Genomic DNA, 18215 nt, shown 5'->3' on the forward strand with positions numbered 1-18215 from the left:
GGTCCCTGGAATTAGCGGAAGCGTGTTGGATTGAGAAATGGTTTTCTGATATACTTGAAGATTTGAAAGATATATAAAGTTCTGAAATCGGCAACGGATGTTGCCTATCTTAACCAGTAGAGAATTTAAAGCGTTTTTTGCACAGGTAGATCCTTTCTATATATTTTTGGGAGAGTGAGTAGATTTTAGGGGTAAGAAGGGGTGGATTGTTATTGTTATGAATATATGTATTTAATACAGATCATTTGAGATGACAGTGACGAAAATATCCCTGATGAAGCCCGGATGAAGCGGGCGAAACAAGGACTTCTTGTCGGGCAGGTCCAATGGACGTTGTCACCGGTTTGCTGAGAAAAGTATAGTGTGTAATACGGAGACGTGAGAATATCTGGTTCCAACACACACAGTGGTTTTACTGCAGCATTCATTGTGAGATATTATGAAATGCTATTTAAATTAAAAGAGTAAAAGATTGTAAGATATATGTGACATAATACTAACAATCAGTGTTACACATTGGTGCTGGGATTTTTATACGATATAATTGTTGTTTTTATAAAAGGGGTTGATGGGAACTGTGATATGTTTGTGGTATGGATGGATGAATGTGTTAGTTTAGGAATCATTGTCTAGACAGGATCTATTTTATGTGTTTTCATGAATAAATTGCATTTTTGAAATTATTTTCTGTGAATGGGTGAGGACTCTTTTGTTGATTTAAATTACTTGGTAGAAGAGCACCTTAATATAGAATTACCCTCAGTGTAGTGTACCTTAAGAACATAACATGCCATACTGGGTCAGACCAAGGGTCCATCAAGCCCAGCAGCTTGTTTCCAACGGTGGCCAATCCAGGCCATAAGAACCTGACAAGTACCAAAAAACTAAGTCTATTCCATGTTACTGTTGCTAGTAATAGCAGTGGCTATTTTCTAAGTCAACTTAATTAATAGCAGGTAATGGATTTCTCCTCCAAGAACTTATCCAATCCTTTTTTAAACACAGCTACACTAACTGCACTAACCACATCCTCTGGCAACAAATTCCAGAGTTTAATTGTGCATTGAGTAAAAAAGAACTTTCTCTGATTAGTTTTAAATGTGCACATGCTAACTTCATGGAGTGCCCCCTAGTCTTTCTATTATCTGAAAGAGTAAATAACTGATTCACATCTACCCGTTTTAGACCTCTCATGATTTTAAACACCTCTATCATATCCCCCCTCAGCCGTCTCTTCTCCAAGCTGAAAAGTCCTAACCTCTTTAGTCTTTCCTCATAGGGGAGCTGTTCCATTCCCCCTATCATTTTGGTTGCCCTTCTCTGTACCTTCTCCATTGCAATTATATCTTTTTTTGAGATGCGGTGACCAGAGTTGTACACAGTATTCAAGGTGCGGTCTCACCATGGAGCGATGCAGAGGCATTATGACATTTTCCGTTGTATTCACCATTCCCTTCCTAATAATTCCTAACATTCTGTTTGCTTTTTTGACTGCCACAGCACACTGAACCGACGATTTCAATGTGTTATCCACTATGACACCTAGATCTCTTTCTTGGGAAGTAGCACCTAATATGGAACCTAACATTGTGTAACTATAGCATGGGTTATTTTTCCTTATATGCATCACTTTGCACTTATCCACATTAAATTTCATCTGCCATTTTGATGCCCAATTTTCCAGTCTCACAAGGTCTTCCTGCAATTTATCACAAACTGCTTTTGATTTAACTACTCTGAACAATTTTGTATCATCTGCAAATTTGATTATCTCACTGGTATTTCTTTCCAGATCATTTATAAATATATTGAAAAGTAAGGGTCCCAATACAGATCCCTGAGGCACTCCACTGCCCACTCCCTTCCACTGAGAAAATTGTCCATTTAATCCTACTATTTCCTGTCTTTTAGCCAGTTTGCAATCCACGAAAGCACATTGCCACCTATCCCATGACTTTTTACTTTTCCTAGAAGCCTCTCATGAGGAACTTTGTCAAACGCCTTCTGAAAATCCAAGTAAACTACATCTACCGGTTCACCTTTATCCACATGTTTATTAACTACTTCAAAAAAGTGAAGCAGATTTGTGAGGCAAGACTTGCTTTGGGTAAAGCCACGATGACTTTGTTCTATTAAACCATGTCTTTCTTTATGTTCTGTGATTTTGATGTTTAGAACACTTTCCACTATTTTTCCTGGCACTGAAGTCAGGCTTAACCGGTCTGTAGTTTCCCGGATCGCCCCTGGAGACCTTTCTAAATATGGGGGTTACATTAGCTATCCTCCAGTCTTCAGGTACAATGGATGATTTTAATGATAGGTTAACAAATTTTTACTAATAGGTCTGAAATTTCATTTTTTAGTTCCTTCAGAACTCTGGGGTGTATACCGTCCGGTAATTTACTACTCTTCAGTTTGTCAATCAGGTCTACCACATCCTCTAGGTTCACCATGATTTGATTCAGTCCATCTGAATCATTACCCATGAAAACCTTCTCCGGTACGGGTACCTCCCCAACATCCTCTTCAGTAAACACAGTATAGACCTGTACACAATGCTGAGTCGTCTTTGCCTGTTCATCCAGTTCTAATTGGGTCATAGTATTTATTCCTTCACGCTTTATTTTTTTTTTATTTTTGAAGCATCAGGTTTTCTTTAACAATTTTAGTGTCTGGATCTTGTTTTGAAAATGTGATTGTCTGGTTTTATCTTTCTACCACGAGAAGCTTGAAGAGCAGACATTACTATGTACCCAGCCCTCCAAGATCTGTAAAATATAGGTGAATCTCATGCCCCACCATGTCAGAAATTGTCAACTTTAGTTTTGCCTGCTTATATTGATTGGGATGGGTATGAACACTAGCCGTGAAAGCACAATGCCTTTGAGCATCATTGCCTTAAACAGGAGCCTGCTGGTGCCCCTTGGAAGTGTCAGAGGACTCTTAAAGCAGAATTTTCTTCAGTACAACTATTCTGACGTTTTACCCTGCCTAGAGGCTCTTGCTTATTGTCATTACAAATCCCATTTAGTCTCCAGTCATCTCCCTCCATTGCAATTGCTACTTTTTCTGTGTTGTCCCATACAGGCTTTGTCACCTCTACTGATGGCGATTCCAGGCAATTTGTGTGATAGTGATTTTTTCCGTCGATAGCAGCCCTGAATTAGCCATGCTGTTTGGGAAGCTCCGCGATCCCGGGTAGGCGAGTTTCTCTTAGCTGAACACAGAGTTTTGAACTCTGTGTGTCTGAGCGGTTGTCTTCCTGCGCGGTTCCCTCACCTCTTCAGTTTCTTTTTTTCCGTGAGCCGTTCGCACGTGGGGTAATTTTCTCTTAGCGATTTTTCTCTGACTAGAATTTTCAAGCGAATATTTTTGGCGTTTTTCCTCAGAATTCTCATCCCAGATGGCTCCGAAGCAGTCTGGTTTCAGGTATTGCCAATGTGGCAAAACTGTCCATCACGGATGGACATAATTATTGCTACATTTGCTTAGGCCCAGACCACGATCAACTCGTGATGGGACTGCGGCAGGACGGCGAAGATGGAGAGGCTCCGCTTGGGCACTTCAGCCCCACCATCCTCCGTCCATTCTTTGCTGGGACCGGCGAAGTCAGGTAAGGTCCATCTGAAGCGGGCGTCCTCACTGGGACCAGCAGGACTCGAGAAGCCTGAAAAACAGTACAGGCCACGGTCTCACACACCCTCAAGGCCTCGTTCAAAAGCCGGGGATTCGGCAGAGAATCTGCGGCGCAAACCACCGGGGGATATTCCATCGGAGCCTGCGCTGTCTGCGTCGTTGAAGACACACGACGCCTTAAAACGAATGAAGCACAGCGCTCCTACGGCGCGATGACGCACCCTCGACGCGTCACACAACGCACGGAGCAACCAAGGAGCACGGAGCATCTACGGCGCACAGAGCACATACGCAGGACGCACCCACGGAGCATAGGATAATCTGGGATGCCCCTACGGCGCATGGTGCTAAAACAATGCACCTCCAATCACCAGAAAGAAGTGCATTGGGCAAGCATAGCCATAAATCTGTTCTTTGTAAAGACAATGCCTATATATATACTTTGGTTAGTAAGTTACATGTAAACCGACACGATGTACAAACGGTTGTCTGTATATAAAACTGTTAAAATAAATAAAATAAATAAATCAAATCATATTGCTTCCACAAAACAAATAATACGATCAAGAAGTTCTTCAAGAAAGTCCTTAACTTCAGATGTAGACATTCAAGGCTTATTGACATCAGATTCCCTATCATTGGGCCGTTCTCCTAGTGGTAGTTCTTTGGCCAGTCTCTCATTGCTTTCTAGACAGAAGAGACGTTCTCCTTCTTTACAAATACCATTAACAAAACGTATTCGCCCTTCTCCAGTTATACCTCCTCAAGGTCAACATAAGGGACAGGTACCGCAAGGTATTTTGCTTGCGGCTATTCAAACAGGAACCCCAAAGCAAAACATTCACATTCCTCCACAAGGTACTTTGGCTGCATCAACTATGACGAAAATCTCGGATATTCTCTCCTCTTTTTCCAAGAATTGGAAAAATCAAAGGAATTACCACCACAACGTTCTCCAGAAGATTCTCCTGAACCGCCTACAGGGATAGAACCTCTACAACCAGCAAAAGAAGATACTCCAATTCAACCCATCAGCCCTGGTTCTCCAGAATTAGTTTATTCTGTGACTTCCTCAACAGGTATGCCCTCTGACCCTCAGGAAGGTTTACCTGAACCATATTCTCCTCCCGAGGACTTGACCTATTCGAAATTTGTTGAGAAAGTAGGAAGTCTTCTTCAGGTGGAAACAGGAAGAATACCTGACCCCAGAGCTGAAATGCTCGTTATCTTAAAGATATTCGAATCTCCTCCCGAGCCTACTGCTCTCCCACCTCATTCGGTATTAGAACATCTACTCTTTAAAAATTGGAAGACTCCTTTCTCATCACCGGCTACTTCTAGAAAAATTGAAATCAAATATAAGATGCGTAATTCAACAATTTACGAATCAGCCCAACTACCACACCAATCAATAGTGGTAGAATCAGCCTTGTCCAAGGCAAAACGGAATAAGTTGCATTCAAATACTCCACTGGGCAGAGAAAATAAATGCCTAGATTATTTTGGGAAAAAGATTTATCATTCCTCTATGCTTATCAATAGGATACAACATCACCAGTTTTACACTACACAATACCTCTTTGAAACACTCCAAAAACTGCATCCATCGTGTATGTCTGAAAACAACACACACCGCACCAGTCTTTCTTGGAGATGGAAGAAGGACGTAGACATTTATTACGCTCTATTTATGAATCTTTCGAATCTTCAGCAAGAACATCTGCTTCAGCTATTGCGGCCAGGCGTATGGCTTGGCTTAGAGCCAGCGCAATTAGGACGGATGTCCATGAGAAGTTGGCCGACATTCCATGTATGGGCGACAATCTCTTTGGAGATAAATTTGGAGATATCGTATCACATTTGAAAGAACAAAGTGCAGCAGTACAATCTCTCACTACTCCTGCAGATTCTCAGAAGTCGCAACATCGTTTCTATCCTTACCGTCGTCGGTATTACTCGAGACCATGCAACAGGCCTTATACGCAGTACAGGTCTCAACAGTATGTCCCTCCGAGAAATGCAGCTCAACAGGGTGCAAGGGGTCATGCCAGGCAGCAAAGAACAACAAAGCAAGGGCCAATCCCTCAGCAGAAGCCTGCTTCCTCTTTTTGAAATTGATGAAGCCACCACCACTACCTGCTTTCATAGGAGGGCACCTTCAATTTTTTCTCCAAAATTGGGATTTCATCACTTCAGTGGGTACTAAACATTATCGGAAATGGTTATTCTCTAAATTTTCAATCCACTCCATCTCTTCCTCATATTCCTCCGAAGAGGATGATACCATACCACTCCACATCCCTCTCAACTGAATTGAACAACCTGCAGATTCAACAATCTATCCAAATTATTCCCCTTCATCAGCAACACCAAGGATTTTATTCCCAATATTTCCTCATTCCGAAGAAGGCGGGCGGCCTACCACCCATTCTAGATCTGACTACTCAACAAACATACAGAGAGAGAAATGCAAAATGACTTCTCAAAAATATCCTACCACTGATTCAACACAACGATTGGCTAAGTTCCATCTATCTGAAGGATGCATATTCCCATATACCAATTCACCCTTCTTGGCGTTACCTATGTTTCCAAGTTCGGAATACACATTACCAGTACAAAGTTCTCCCGTTTGGCTTATCTTCAGCCCCAAGAGTATTCACCAAATGTCTACAGTGGTGGTGGCTCACCTGAGAGAACTTTCGATCCAAATATTCCCTTATCTGGACGACTGGTTAATAGTAGCATCGGACGAGCCTACACTGCAAGAACGCATGATCGAATGTCTTCAGACGTTGGGATTTATAATCAATTTCGAGAAGTCTCAACTACAACCTACTCAAATACTTCAGTTTATAAGCGCTCTCATAAACACAGTCGAACAGAGAGCGTACCTTCCTCAAGACAGGATGCAAAACATACAATCACTGGCACACAGTCTACTTCACAGAAGCCGGGCATCAGCACGCCAGGTTCTTCAACTTCTGGGTCATATGGCAGCAGCAATCTGTGGTTCCCCATACCAGACTACACATGTGCCTATTACAATGGGGTTTAAAAACTCAGTGGTCTCAATACATACAACCACTCACCACCAAGATTCAAATTACAAATGCAATGAAAGAGGACATTCAATGGTGGCTCCTATCCAAGAACCTTTCCTCAGGAGCTCCATTCCGTTTACCACCTCACCAAATAACTCTGACCACAGATGCCTCCAACAAGGGTTGGGGAGCACATCTGAACGACCTGAAAACTCAAGGACTGTGGACCCCTCAGGAATCCACATATCAGATCAATCTCCTGGAGCTAAGAGCCATCTGGATGGCACTTCAAACATTCTCGGATCAGATACGGGGATTAAGCCTCATGGTATATACAGACAACCAGGTAGCCATGTTTTACATAAACAAGGAAGGAGGGTCCGGTTCTTGGACTCTCTGCCAGGAAGCAACATGAATTCTACATTGGGCAGTCAAAGCCCAGGTATCAAGTCAAGCAACGCATCTTCCAGTAGACTGTCTCAGTTGGATTTTTCATCCACACGGATGGACCTTGAATCCAGAGGTGGCGCAAACCATCTTCAAACAGTGGGGGTTTCCCACAATAGACCTCTTTGCCACGGAAGCAAACTGACAAGTCCAAACCTTTTGCTCAATTTACCCCAGCAATCAAAGGATGGCTCCAGATGCCTTTCTCATTCCATGGACACCAGGCTTGATGTATGCCTATCCACCCATTCCACTCATTTCTCGAACGATTCAGAAATGCATCCAGGATGTATCGGACATGATTTTAATAGCCCCGGCATGGCCGAGACAGCCCTGGTACACGTATCTCTTGAAACTCTCCATTCACCCACCAATACCGTTACAAAACCTTCCACATCTTCTCACACAGGAAGGGGGCTCACTACTTCACCCCATGAATCAATCACTTCATCTCACAGCATGGAGGTTGAGAGGCAGATATTAACTCCCTTAGGCTTATCCTCTCAATTAGAGGATATTCTTATTGCGTCACGGAAACCTTCAACTAGACGCAACTACAAAGGGAAGTGGCAACGTTACTTAGATTGGTGTGCCCCAAAAACCATAAACCCTTTTTCATCCACAGCCACTCAATTATTGCAGTATCTGCACACACTCTATGAAGCAGGATTAGCAACCACTTCGGTACGAGTTCACATCAGTGCTATAGCAGCCTTTCATGAACCTTTTAATAACCTTCCAATGTCTAACCACCCATTAATATCTAGATTCATGAAGGGAATGATCCGACTTCGTCCACCGATGACTAAGCCTCCAATTCCATGGGACTTGAATGTAGTCCTGGAACAACTAATGCTTGAACCATTAGACTAGACTCTAGCCACATCAAATATATGACATGGAAAACAGTCTTTCTCATTGCCATTACTTCTGCAAGGAGGGTCAGCAAACTACAAGCCTTGGTACACTACTCCCCTTATCTTGAATTCTACCATGACAAGGTGACTCTTCGTCCTCACCCTTCTTTTCTACCTAAGATGGTAACATTTTTTTTTTTCATCTTAACCAAAACATAACTCTACCTATCTTTATGCCAAAACCACATAATAACGAACGTGAGAAACTTTTACACAAGTTGGACTGTAAGAGAGCGCTGGCTTACTATAAAAACAGGACTCGCTCAACTTCGAGACCTTCTCAACTGTTCCTTTCCTTTAACCCAAATGATCCTGGTCAACCAGTCTCAAAAAGGACTATAGCCAGTTGGTTATCACAATGCATACTTTTTTGCTACAACAAACGCTCCATCAAATTACCCACTAAGCCTCAGGCGCACCAAATTCGCACCTCCGCAGCATCAGTTGCACACTTGAATAAGGTTCCATTAATTGAGATCTGCAAAGCGGCAACATGGTCGTCCATTCATACCTTCACATCGCATTATTGCCTCCAACAACAGACGACCTCTGCAGCACTAGGCATAGCAGTCTTATCACTAAAAAGAACATGAGACTGTCTACCACTTCAAAGGTTGATGTCCTAACCTAAGAACAATAATATACAAGGACACAACCAGGGAGCTTGGGACTCCCAAACAGCATGGCTAATTCAGCCCTGCTATCTACGGGGGAAAAAGCAAGTTTGCTTACCGTAAACGGTGTTTCCGTAGATAGCAGGATGAATTAGCCATGCCGACCCACCCACCTCCCTAGACATTCCCAAAGAATCAAACATTCTGTCTGAGCTTACCTCTCGCTTGGCTACAAAGAAACTGAAGAGGTGAGGGAACCGTGCGGGAAGACAACCGCACAGACGCAGAGTTCAAAACTCCGCCTGCCCGGGATCACAGCGTTTCCTAAACAGTATGGCTAATTCATCCTGCTATCTACGGAAACACAGTTTACGGTAAGCAAACTTGCTTTACTTCCCCCCCCCCCACCCCCACACACACAAAATTAAATCAGAGGATGAAATTTGCTTGCATTTTTTTTTTTTTTTTTTTTTTTTTAATGTTGGGGTTGCTTTACTAATAGCTGTATGGAATTTTCAAACTTCAGTAGTTGGGAAGAAAGCATGAAATAGGATTTCTGAGGGCATGGTAGAGCTTGTAAAACTGGTGTAAATGGGCAGACTAGATGGGCTGTAATGGACTTTTTCTGCCATCATGTTTCCACGAGTGGACTCCCCTGGTTGCGCCAGAAATGCTTTGGTGGCAGGTTCACAGTGCTAGGAATATCCTTGGAAGATGTCTTCAATTCCTACAAAGACAATATTATGAAAAACACAAGGGTGCAGCATTTTGCTATTTCTATAAACCCTACCAGCTGGGCCTTTTTTATTTTTGCATGTTCTAAGGCGCTGGTTGGTTGGAGACTGTTTTCAGAGATTGGGGGGGGGGGAGGAGGGAGTGACAAGGGTGGCAGCTAAGCTTTACTGTCGCACAGAGCTCTCGGGAGACCTAGCTACATCATTTTACCTTTATTCCACTTCTTGGATATGGAGGACACAGTGCAGTCTTTGCACTTATAAGTTAGTTATTTTTCACAACAGTAGCTTATTTAAAGCCAACATTTTGTTTATGCTCATTTTTAAGCTTTAAAATTGAGTGATATTTTTTCTGGATACTGGCAGTCAGTGCTTCTAGTTAGACTCGAGTTTCTGAGGGGGCAGAGGGAGTGAATGCGGGATCCTTGAGCTTGGGATGTTTTGGAGAGCTGTGCTCCTGTGGTGGTTGTGCGGACTGGCTGAGCTGGTGGAATGGATGTGTAAATTGGCCAGAAATCAAAGGTAATTAAATATTAGAAATAACAGCCAGATTAGAGAAGTGTGTGATTTGCTGATGTTTGAGGCTGAGATAAGCAAGAGTTTGGGAGTGTGCTGCCAATTGATATTTTGACCCCTTATTTTATGAGGGAGTGTCAAAAATCTGCCGCAGTGCCCTGCATGGCATGGGGTGGGGAGAGGAATGTTTGTCATGAGTAGAGAGAGCTCTCAGTATAAGGGGCAGGCTTTCCGCATTAAGTTGCAGGTTGTGTCTGGCTTCTGAGCGCTTAGAAATCTCTTGTATTAGCGAAAGTGAGAATTGGTGACTTAAACGTGTGGTTTTTTATTTTATTTTTTTTTATTTCTTTTGATAAAAGGGAGGAGGGACCATCAGTCAGATACTACCAGCAGGTGACTGGTCTCTCCCCTCCCTGGTTCTGTTTGATTCTTGCACAGCCGCAGTAGGAGAAGATAAATCGCACAGTGATGGTTTCCAGAGACACACAGACACGGTAGCTACTGCCTTTCCTCCCCCACCCCAGTATTTTTATTTTCTCTAATAACCCTATTTTTATGGAGAACTCATCCAGCAGTAGCAGGGCAGAAGAAAAAAATGCTGCATTGGGGTATTTATCATTGGACACGGGCCAGGCTGCTGCAGGTTTTAAAGGAGGCTCCAAGTCGCTTGGCAGGATTGCTGTGGCACGCCAAAACGTACTGAAGGTGACGGGGAAAATGTTTTTCCTACTGTTAATTCTGTCTTTAAGAGCTGTCCTGATTTGTGAAGTGCTTTTAGCTTGATCTGTTTAATCTGCTGTACTATTTGTTTCTGCTTTCCCTTTGCCTGCCTCTCTTCCAGTTGTTCTGCTTTTCCCTTTCTGCTGCTGGTGTGTTGTGACAAATGGTCCTCAGACTACATTCTTGTTTAGTTCCTTTAAATGTTGCTCTGTAAACAGAAAAGAACCCTGCCTCTATCATGCACAGAATAAGTCATATGATTTTACCATCCGTAGGAAGGAAAGCAGCAATTGAAGATAAGGAGGTAGATATACTAAGCCTTGATTTGTGTGTTGTCCAGCCTGATCTGTCAGTCATTATTGTATAATGTTTACATATATCTCAGGGAGGTATACTGCTAGGAAAGAATTGCCAACATGTTCTGCTACAGGAGATCTGTCAGTCACATGCCTCTGATTTGTGTTAAAGGAACAAATGTATCTGTGTAGCCAAAATAATACACTCATGATCTATAGCAGTCTAATATATGCCATCTGATTATAGAGGAAGCCATTTTATTTGTAGGTGATAACCATTTCGTCTCTTTGGCATACATTGCCTGAAATGGCAGCATTTTTACTTTGGATACCTACGAGCTGTATGCAGTGGACATGCAAGAATTCCCATATTGTCACTTGCCCACCTTCAGTATAAACTCAGAAAATGTCTGTTCTTTTCCATGTAAACATGATTGTGCACAGTTCTTGGATGCATAAATTAGATACAAAATCTTAATGTGCATGGTTATGTTGCCTTTCTACTGAGATGGCAGCATTTCTTTTTCAGGGCATTGCCTTGCCTAGGAGTGGGCTTTTGAATTGTGGATATTGTAGTTCAGTGATGTGATTACTTTACTTTCACTTCTACCTGGAAGAAGCTGCATTGAGAATAAAGCTGGTGGGCATTTAATGCGACACATACCGAAGGAAAATTGGGAGGGGGCAGTTGGAAAGGATAGGGAAAGATTTTGTCCTGTAGCAACTTAAGGGGAAGGTGAAGAGTAAATCTGATTCTGTAGTTTGGGTGTCAGTTGATAGTCTGTCCTCTATATTTGAGTGATACTGATCACTTGCTCCAGGGCTCAGCATGGAGGTTTCCTCTCTAAATTGCAGGTGATTGTATGCCAGGTTAGAGCAGAGTTCAGGATACCTGAAAGACATGGCTTGTAATTATAGAATCGGCTGAAAATGTTTAGTAACTGATGGATAAGTATTCGCTATAATTACACAAACTAGGATTGGTCTTATGCTATGTGAGTACAGAGAAAAACTTGTCTGACCTGGCTCTAGCAGTACCAAGCAGATGCAAAAGCTGAGCTATTTGGCAAGGGTGGAGAACTGTCTGGAGAATGTGAGATAACTAACCAGGGATTTGAATTTGAAAGAAAAGGCAGAAGTCTGGCTGCTACTAGGCTGTGATAGTCCTTGCCACCATTTCTTGTAGCTTGGCTTCCGCAAGACTTATTTACAATAATTTGTATTCTGCCTATTACTAGGCAGATATATATTTTAAATTAAAATATCTGCCTTTTTGTTTAAAGCATGTCTAACATTAAGCTTAAATGGTTTAAAATATCTGTTGAGCTGGATTTTTTTTGGGTGACTTTCAGACTGCAGCAGGGGCTAAATTTGTGATATTGGTAAAATCCTAAGTAACCCAATCTTGCTTTAGTTTGAACTATTCAAAGCCTTGAGAGATTTTAGAATGGGTGGATGTGGTGTTTGACTTTGTACCAGTTTCACAAGCAGTAGCTGTGAGGTCACTCAGAGGCTGAGAAGCAGTTAAGTAGAGGAAGGGGAGATGACATCATATTTGTTTTTAGTGACGAGAAATGGAATCCAAGGGCACATAGTTGGGCGTAGGATTGTACCATGTTTTAGCATAGTTTGCTGGGGCATACTGTGCAGCCTCCTTTTTATAAGACCTCTCTTGCATGGAATTCTTTTTAAATTATTTGTGTAATGGATGTGTTTAATTATTACAAGTATCTGTAAGATTCCATAGCTCCATTATATTTTACAGATATTAGAATAATCTAAGGTCATTATATACCCTTATTTTAGAAAATATTTATCTGGAGGAATAGCCTAATGATTAGAGAGGTGGGCTATGAATCAGGGAAGCCAAAGTTCAAACTCCACTGCTTCTCCTTGTGACTTTGGGCAAGTCATTTTACCTTTCATTGCATCAGGTACAAATTAAGATTGTAAGCCCTCTGGGCATAGGGAGATATCTATAATACCTGAATGTAATCTGCTTTGAAATGCCAAAAAGCGGAATATAATTATCCAGAGTTTAAACAGAATTGTATAACGCTAGTGAAACATTGTAATCAAGGGTGGGAAAAATTCTGGGTGTTCAAAATTCAGCTCCCTGCTTGCTGCCAGGCTGAACAGAAGAAAAGGAAAAATGGCAAAAGGAAAAAACATTTTCCCTGGTACCCATGTTCTGTAAATGTTTCTACCCTGGTTGTAATATTAATGTTATTGCATGACTGAGAGAAGTTTTATGCTAGTGTTTCTGTGTAGGGTTTTCTAACCTACATAGAAACATGTTTTGTTTTGTTTTTTTTCTTGTAATTTCTTCTTTATCCTTGCTCCTACCCTTCCATGTCCCCCAGTTGCTGGATATCAACTGGGCTTTGATGCTTCGCTTCACATCTTGTCTGATCTTCATTTACAAGTTTGCTATCACTGCAGTGACTGCATAGCATAAAACAGCAACAGTATTACTTCTTAAGATGTACTTTTTTTGGTTGACAGTTCATATTTTATAAAATTGACTGTCCATATCCTTCCCCTATATCCTTTCCTTCCATACTCTACCCTTCCTGTATTTGTTTTATTCCATTTGATCTGTAGAAATGTAGCAACCATGCAAAAGGCAGAGGAATAGCACATGAGAAGTCATGGTCAGCTTGGAGAGAGTGGCACTGTTTGTTTTATTTTCTTGTTTTGTATTTCCAGAGGTCCGTTAAAGGGAAGTTGCTTGAAGCAAGCGAAGCATAAGATGTGCAGTTCTACTGGTAGACTCTGGTTCCTGACTGACCGTCGCATCAAGGATGACTACCCTCAGCAAGAGATACTGCGGGCACTGAAAGCCAGGTGCTGTGAGGAGGAACTAGAGTTCCGAGCCCTGCTGATGGATGAAGTTGTGCTGACCATTGAACAGGGCAACTTGGGTGAGAAACTGAGACACTGCCGACCACTTCAAAATTCGAAGGAGGAATGGATCCTGCTTTTGGCAAATCACTTCATTTCCCTGTGTCATAGCTCTAATACCCTAGTTCTCTTCCTAACACTGTTAGTTTGTATGTCTTTAGGTTTGTCACTGTCTTACTGTGCTCAGTCTCTGCCAGCCATCCTCACTGTCCTCCTCTCTTAATTCAATAGGACATTTTCTTAGTGTACCTATGGTTTTTGCTTCCTTGCTAGCTGAGTATGGGAAGATATGCTGAACTCTTTAAGGGTTCTTGCTGCGCATGGCTGTGCCTGGGGTTAGAATAGATCACCTCCGATGATCCTGTCCTGTGGAAGACAGTAAGTCTTATTCTAACTGCACATAATGAGAGACTAACCAATAATCTTAAGTAAGAACCTCTCATTCCTGTTCATACTCCGGATCAGTCCAGACAAGTGGGTTTATGCATCCCTACCAGCAGATGGAGGCAGAGAACAAAATTTGAGGCACTGCTACATAACCGAGAGTGCTGCTTGCAGTCTCTCAGTATTTCTTGGTCTCTAGCAGATGGTAGAGGACCATCTGCCATACCTGCAGTCTAGAGGTGTGTTTAAAAAAAAAAAAAAAAAAAGCCAGCTCCCTGAGGTGTTAGGTTTCTTCATGGGCCATCCCTCTGGTAGAGCAGGGGGTTGGCAATCCCTGTCAGGACTCTGCCCTTTTTTGGTAGTGGGATAGATAGCCAGGGCCCTTCGCTCCGTCGGTGTGCCTGGTTCCTCAGTAGGTAGCCTCGAGAAGCAAGGGAGTAGTCTTTCCTGCCTGTTTTTCCTTTAGGCCCTGTTTCTTTAAAAAAAAACAAAAAACAAAACAGAAAAACCCCCCAAAAACTGACTGGGAGACTGCAGCAGCATTTGTGTGCAGGGTTCAGGAGCAGTTAAGTTTGTTTTTTCTGTGCCAGGAGGGAGCGGGCCGAATTGCCTGCCTTTATCGGGGTCAGGTAGTACTATATTTCAGCACCGGGACAGCAATCAGTGCATTGCTGCTACGTTTATTTTTAGGCCTGACTGTGTGTGCGGGCCCGACCGCACTGACATGCCAGTTCTTGTGCAGCACAGCAGACATTGCTGCAGCTGCGGGCTAAGGCCAGAGGCCTTGATGTGGCCTCGTTTTGCTGCAATCACGCAGGAGACTCGGGGTGAATTACCACCTTCTGACTTTACTAAGCATGGTTCTTCCCAGCCTGATAAGAGCTTGGGTAAAGACATGTCAGGAGGGGTGCCTGACCTTGGAACTCCCTTAACTGGTTCATCAGTGGGGGAAGGTAGCTCAGTGGGCACAGCACAGGTGCCTTCTGGTTTTGGAATGGATCCTTCTGCTTTTTCCTGGGTAAAATTCTTTCAAGGATTGCAATCCTGTCTTCAGGAACAGTCATCAGCCCCGTCCAATCCTGCCAGGTCAGAGTTTGCAGGTGGTGACATGTCACTCGCCCGGTACTACTGTTAAGCAAAGAAGTATACCTAGATTGGCTTTTCCTCCAAGCCTTCCCCTAATTCAAAAATGTCACGTCAGACTCGGCCCAAGGAATGGGATATTTACTAATCTCTGAACCCGTCATATATTATTTATATGTAGTTAATTCCTCTCTGCCTACTTCCTGGCTACCTTAGCCCCCAAGTTCAATCCCCTTGTTATATGTAACTTTGCTTGTTTCGGCCTTCTTGTTTGGTTACACTTGTTAATCCCCCCAAGTTCCATGTAAACCGGCCTGATATGAATCCCATTCATGAAGTCCGGTATAGAAATATATTATTATATTAGATTGGCAGCAGGTCTTCCTGACAGGGATCTGGAGAGCATGGATGATGAGGCAGATCCTGACTCTCTGGAAAATAGGAAATTCCACAGGGTTTAGAACCATATAGGACTGTTAGTTTTTTCATAGAGATGAGTTACCGGCTCTGATTTTCCAGACTTTAAAGATGCTGGGAGTACCTGGGACTGATTCCATGTCTGTTGCCAAAGAAAAATCCCATTTTGGTTTCTTTGCATAAAGCCTCTTTTCTCACAGGACAAGCAGGATGGAAGTCCTCACAATATGGGTGACATCAGGATGGATCCCAATCACGGAACACTTTTGTCAAAGTTTCTAGAACTTTGACTGGCACTTACTGGGCATGCCCAGCATGGCACCAACCCTGCATCCAGCAGGGTTCCCCCTTCGTCTCTTTTTTTTTTTTTTTTTTTCCGCACAGTAGTAGCCACTCGGGTTAAGGAGCTCTCTAGAGATTCCTGACAGGAATTTTCCTCACGGAACTTTTCTAAAATTTCAAAAAAATTCTGCCCCATAGGGGTCCCCTTATTGATTCCGTAGTCCGCGGTTGTAAGGTAAGGCTTTACCCTCATTTGCAGTCTATTCCCGTTGAGTTTTCCCTTTGGGGCCTACTGGCCATCGACCGTATCATGGCTAAATTTTTGTCGAAGCCATGGCGTCTGGTTTCCGGCAATGCCCCGATTGTCCTCAGACAATGTCCATCACAGACCCGCTTGGAGTCGGACCACAACGTCTTAACTTGCACCAAATGTGCCCAAATGACACCGAAAGGCCATAAGGCCTGCTCTGAGAAGATGGAGTCTTTTTCAGGCAAAGCCACCGACTCAATCGAGCGCTTCAGCATCGTCTGAGCCGGTGCCATCGACCTCTCGCCAGCAGCGAGACACCGGTACTGTCCACCCGACACCAACTACTCCAAAGGCATCAACTTCTTCCTCTTCAGCTCCGGAGAAGGACCGAGGAGAACACTGTGAAAAGCGTCGAGGAAGGCTCAGTCCGTTGATCCAGGCAAGCTCTTGGCATTGGCGTCAACAGAGCTACCGACAAAAAAAAAAAAAACCCCTGTCCAGAGAAGGCCCCATCCTCCTCTGCGACCAGGTCACCGAGGCGTTCCCCCACCTTCATTGGTGCAGGGAGCCGCGACTCCACTTTCACCAGTGGACCCTCCGGCTATGCCAGTGCTGCCTCCTACTCCAGAGCTGGGTTTCCACGCCCCAGGCTTCCATGAGGAATTGGATCGGATAATCCAAGAGGCCATCGGAAAGGCTCTGCAGGGCTTCCAGCCTCCATCGGCGCTGGCACCAATGCCAGCTCTAGTCACCGACCCCCATTCCCACGGCGCTCGCACCGCTACTCAGTAGGCTGGATGCATTGATCGGTGCCCTTCCAGTGGAACAGAGGATACTGGTATGTCCAATGCCTTCCACCCTGATTCCTTTGTCATTGGACGATGAGCAGGCACAGAGACCGCAACCTATGCCCGGGCCGTCTGGGATCTTGCCACAGACTCGCCCATCTATGTCACTGATACCATCGATACCGCATTGTCCTCAGTCGATGCCGCAGTCTGTGCCATGACCTGATCCTTCAGGAATAGCACCATTACTTCCCTTTGGAGATCCTATGGGAGCAGATGATCAGCCTTATGATCCTTGGACGGCTGATTCTTCCCAGGATTCTGATGATCTACCTTCAGAGCCATCTCCCCCTGAGGAGAGAAGACGTTCTCCTCCAGAGGACCTGTCCTTTTATTAATTTTATAAAGGAAATGTCTGAAGCCATACCATTCCAACTTGACGGAAGAAGGCCCCAGACACAAATGCTGGAAGTGCTCCAATTCGTAGATGCACCCAAGGAGATCATGCCCATACCTGTTCATGAAGTCATTTATGAACAGGTATGGGAGCATCCAGGATCTGTACCACTGGTGAATCGAAAAACAGATGCCACCTACCTGGTACAGACAGCCCCTGGTTTCCAAAAGTCACAGCTGGATCACCATTCTGTGGTTGTAGAATCAGCCCAGAAAAAGGCACAACGTTCTAAGCCTCATTCTTCCATACCTCAAGGGAAAGACAGAGGTCCCTGGATGCATTTGGTCGTCATTTTTTCCATGGCTCAATGCTTATTTCTCGCATTGCTTCCTAACCAGTTATACATGACCCAGTATAACGGGGACCTATTTAAAAAGATCCAAGAATTTTCTGATTCTTTACCTGACCAGCTTCAGAATCAACTCAATACCCTGGCTCAGAAGGGTCTAGATGCTGGCAAGCATGAGGTCTGTGCTGCCTATGACATTTTTGTCACTGCTTCTAGGGTGTCCGCAGTGGGGATTAGTGCACGAAGTTGGGCCTGGAGATAATCTCTTCGGGGACAAAATCCAGGAGACTGTAGTACAGCTCAAAGACATCACGAGACACTACACCAGCTTTCGTCGGTGCCTTCTGAATTTCCATCCACCTCTAAAAGGACATTTCGAAGAGACACTAAGCGGCCGTCCTTCAAGCCACGGAGATGATATCCTCCTGCTACTTGAG

At 43.6% G+C, this 18215-nt stretch overlaps 1 protein-coding gene across 1 annotated transcript in view; it reads left to right on the forward strand.

The window, feature by feature from the left end:
• Positions 1-10378: 10378 nt before the first annotated feature.
• The window catches only part of RIMKLB (ribosomal modification protein rimK like family member B), a 37259-nt gene continuing 29422 nt past the window's right edge, over positions 10379-18215 (forward strand). Inside the window, 2 exon segments of the mRNA XM_029581959.1 lie at positions 10379-10402; positions 13634-13848. Of these exon segments, the coding sequence (XP_029437819.1) occupies positions 13677-13848 (172 nt within the window). The 5' untranslated portion in view covers positions 10379-10402; positions 13634-13676.

This window comes from Rhinatrema bivittatum, chromosome 16 (assembly GCF_901001135.1).
Source record: "Rhinatrema bivittatum chromosome 16, aRhiBiv1.1, whole genome shotgun sequence".
Lineage (NCBI taxonomy): Eukaryota > Metazoa > Chordata > Amphibia > Gymnophiona > Rhinatrematidae > Rhinatrema > Rhinatrema bivittatum.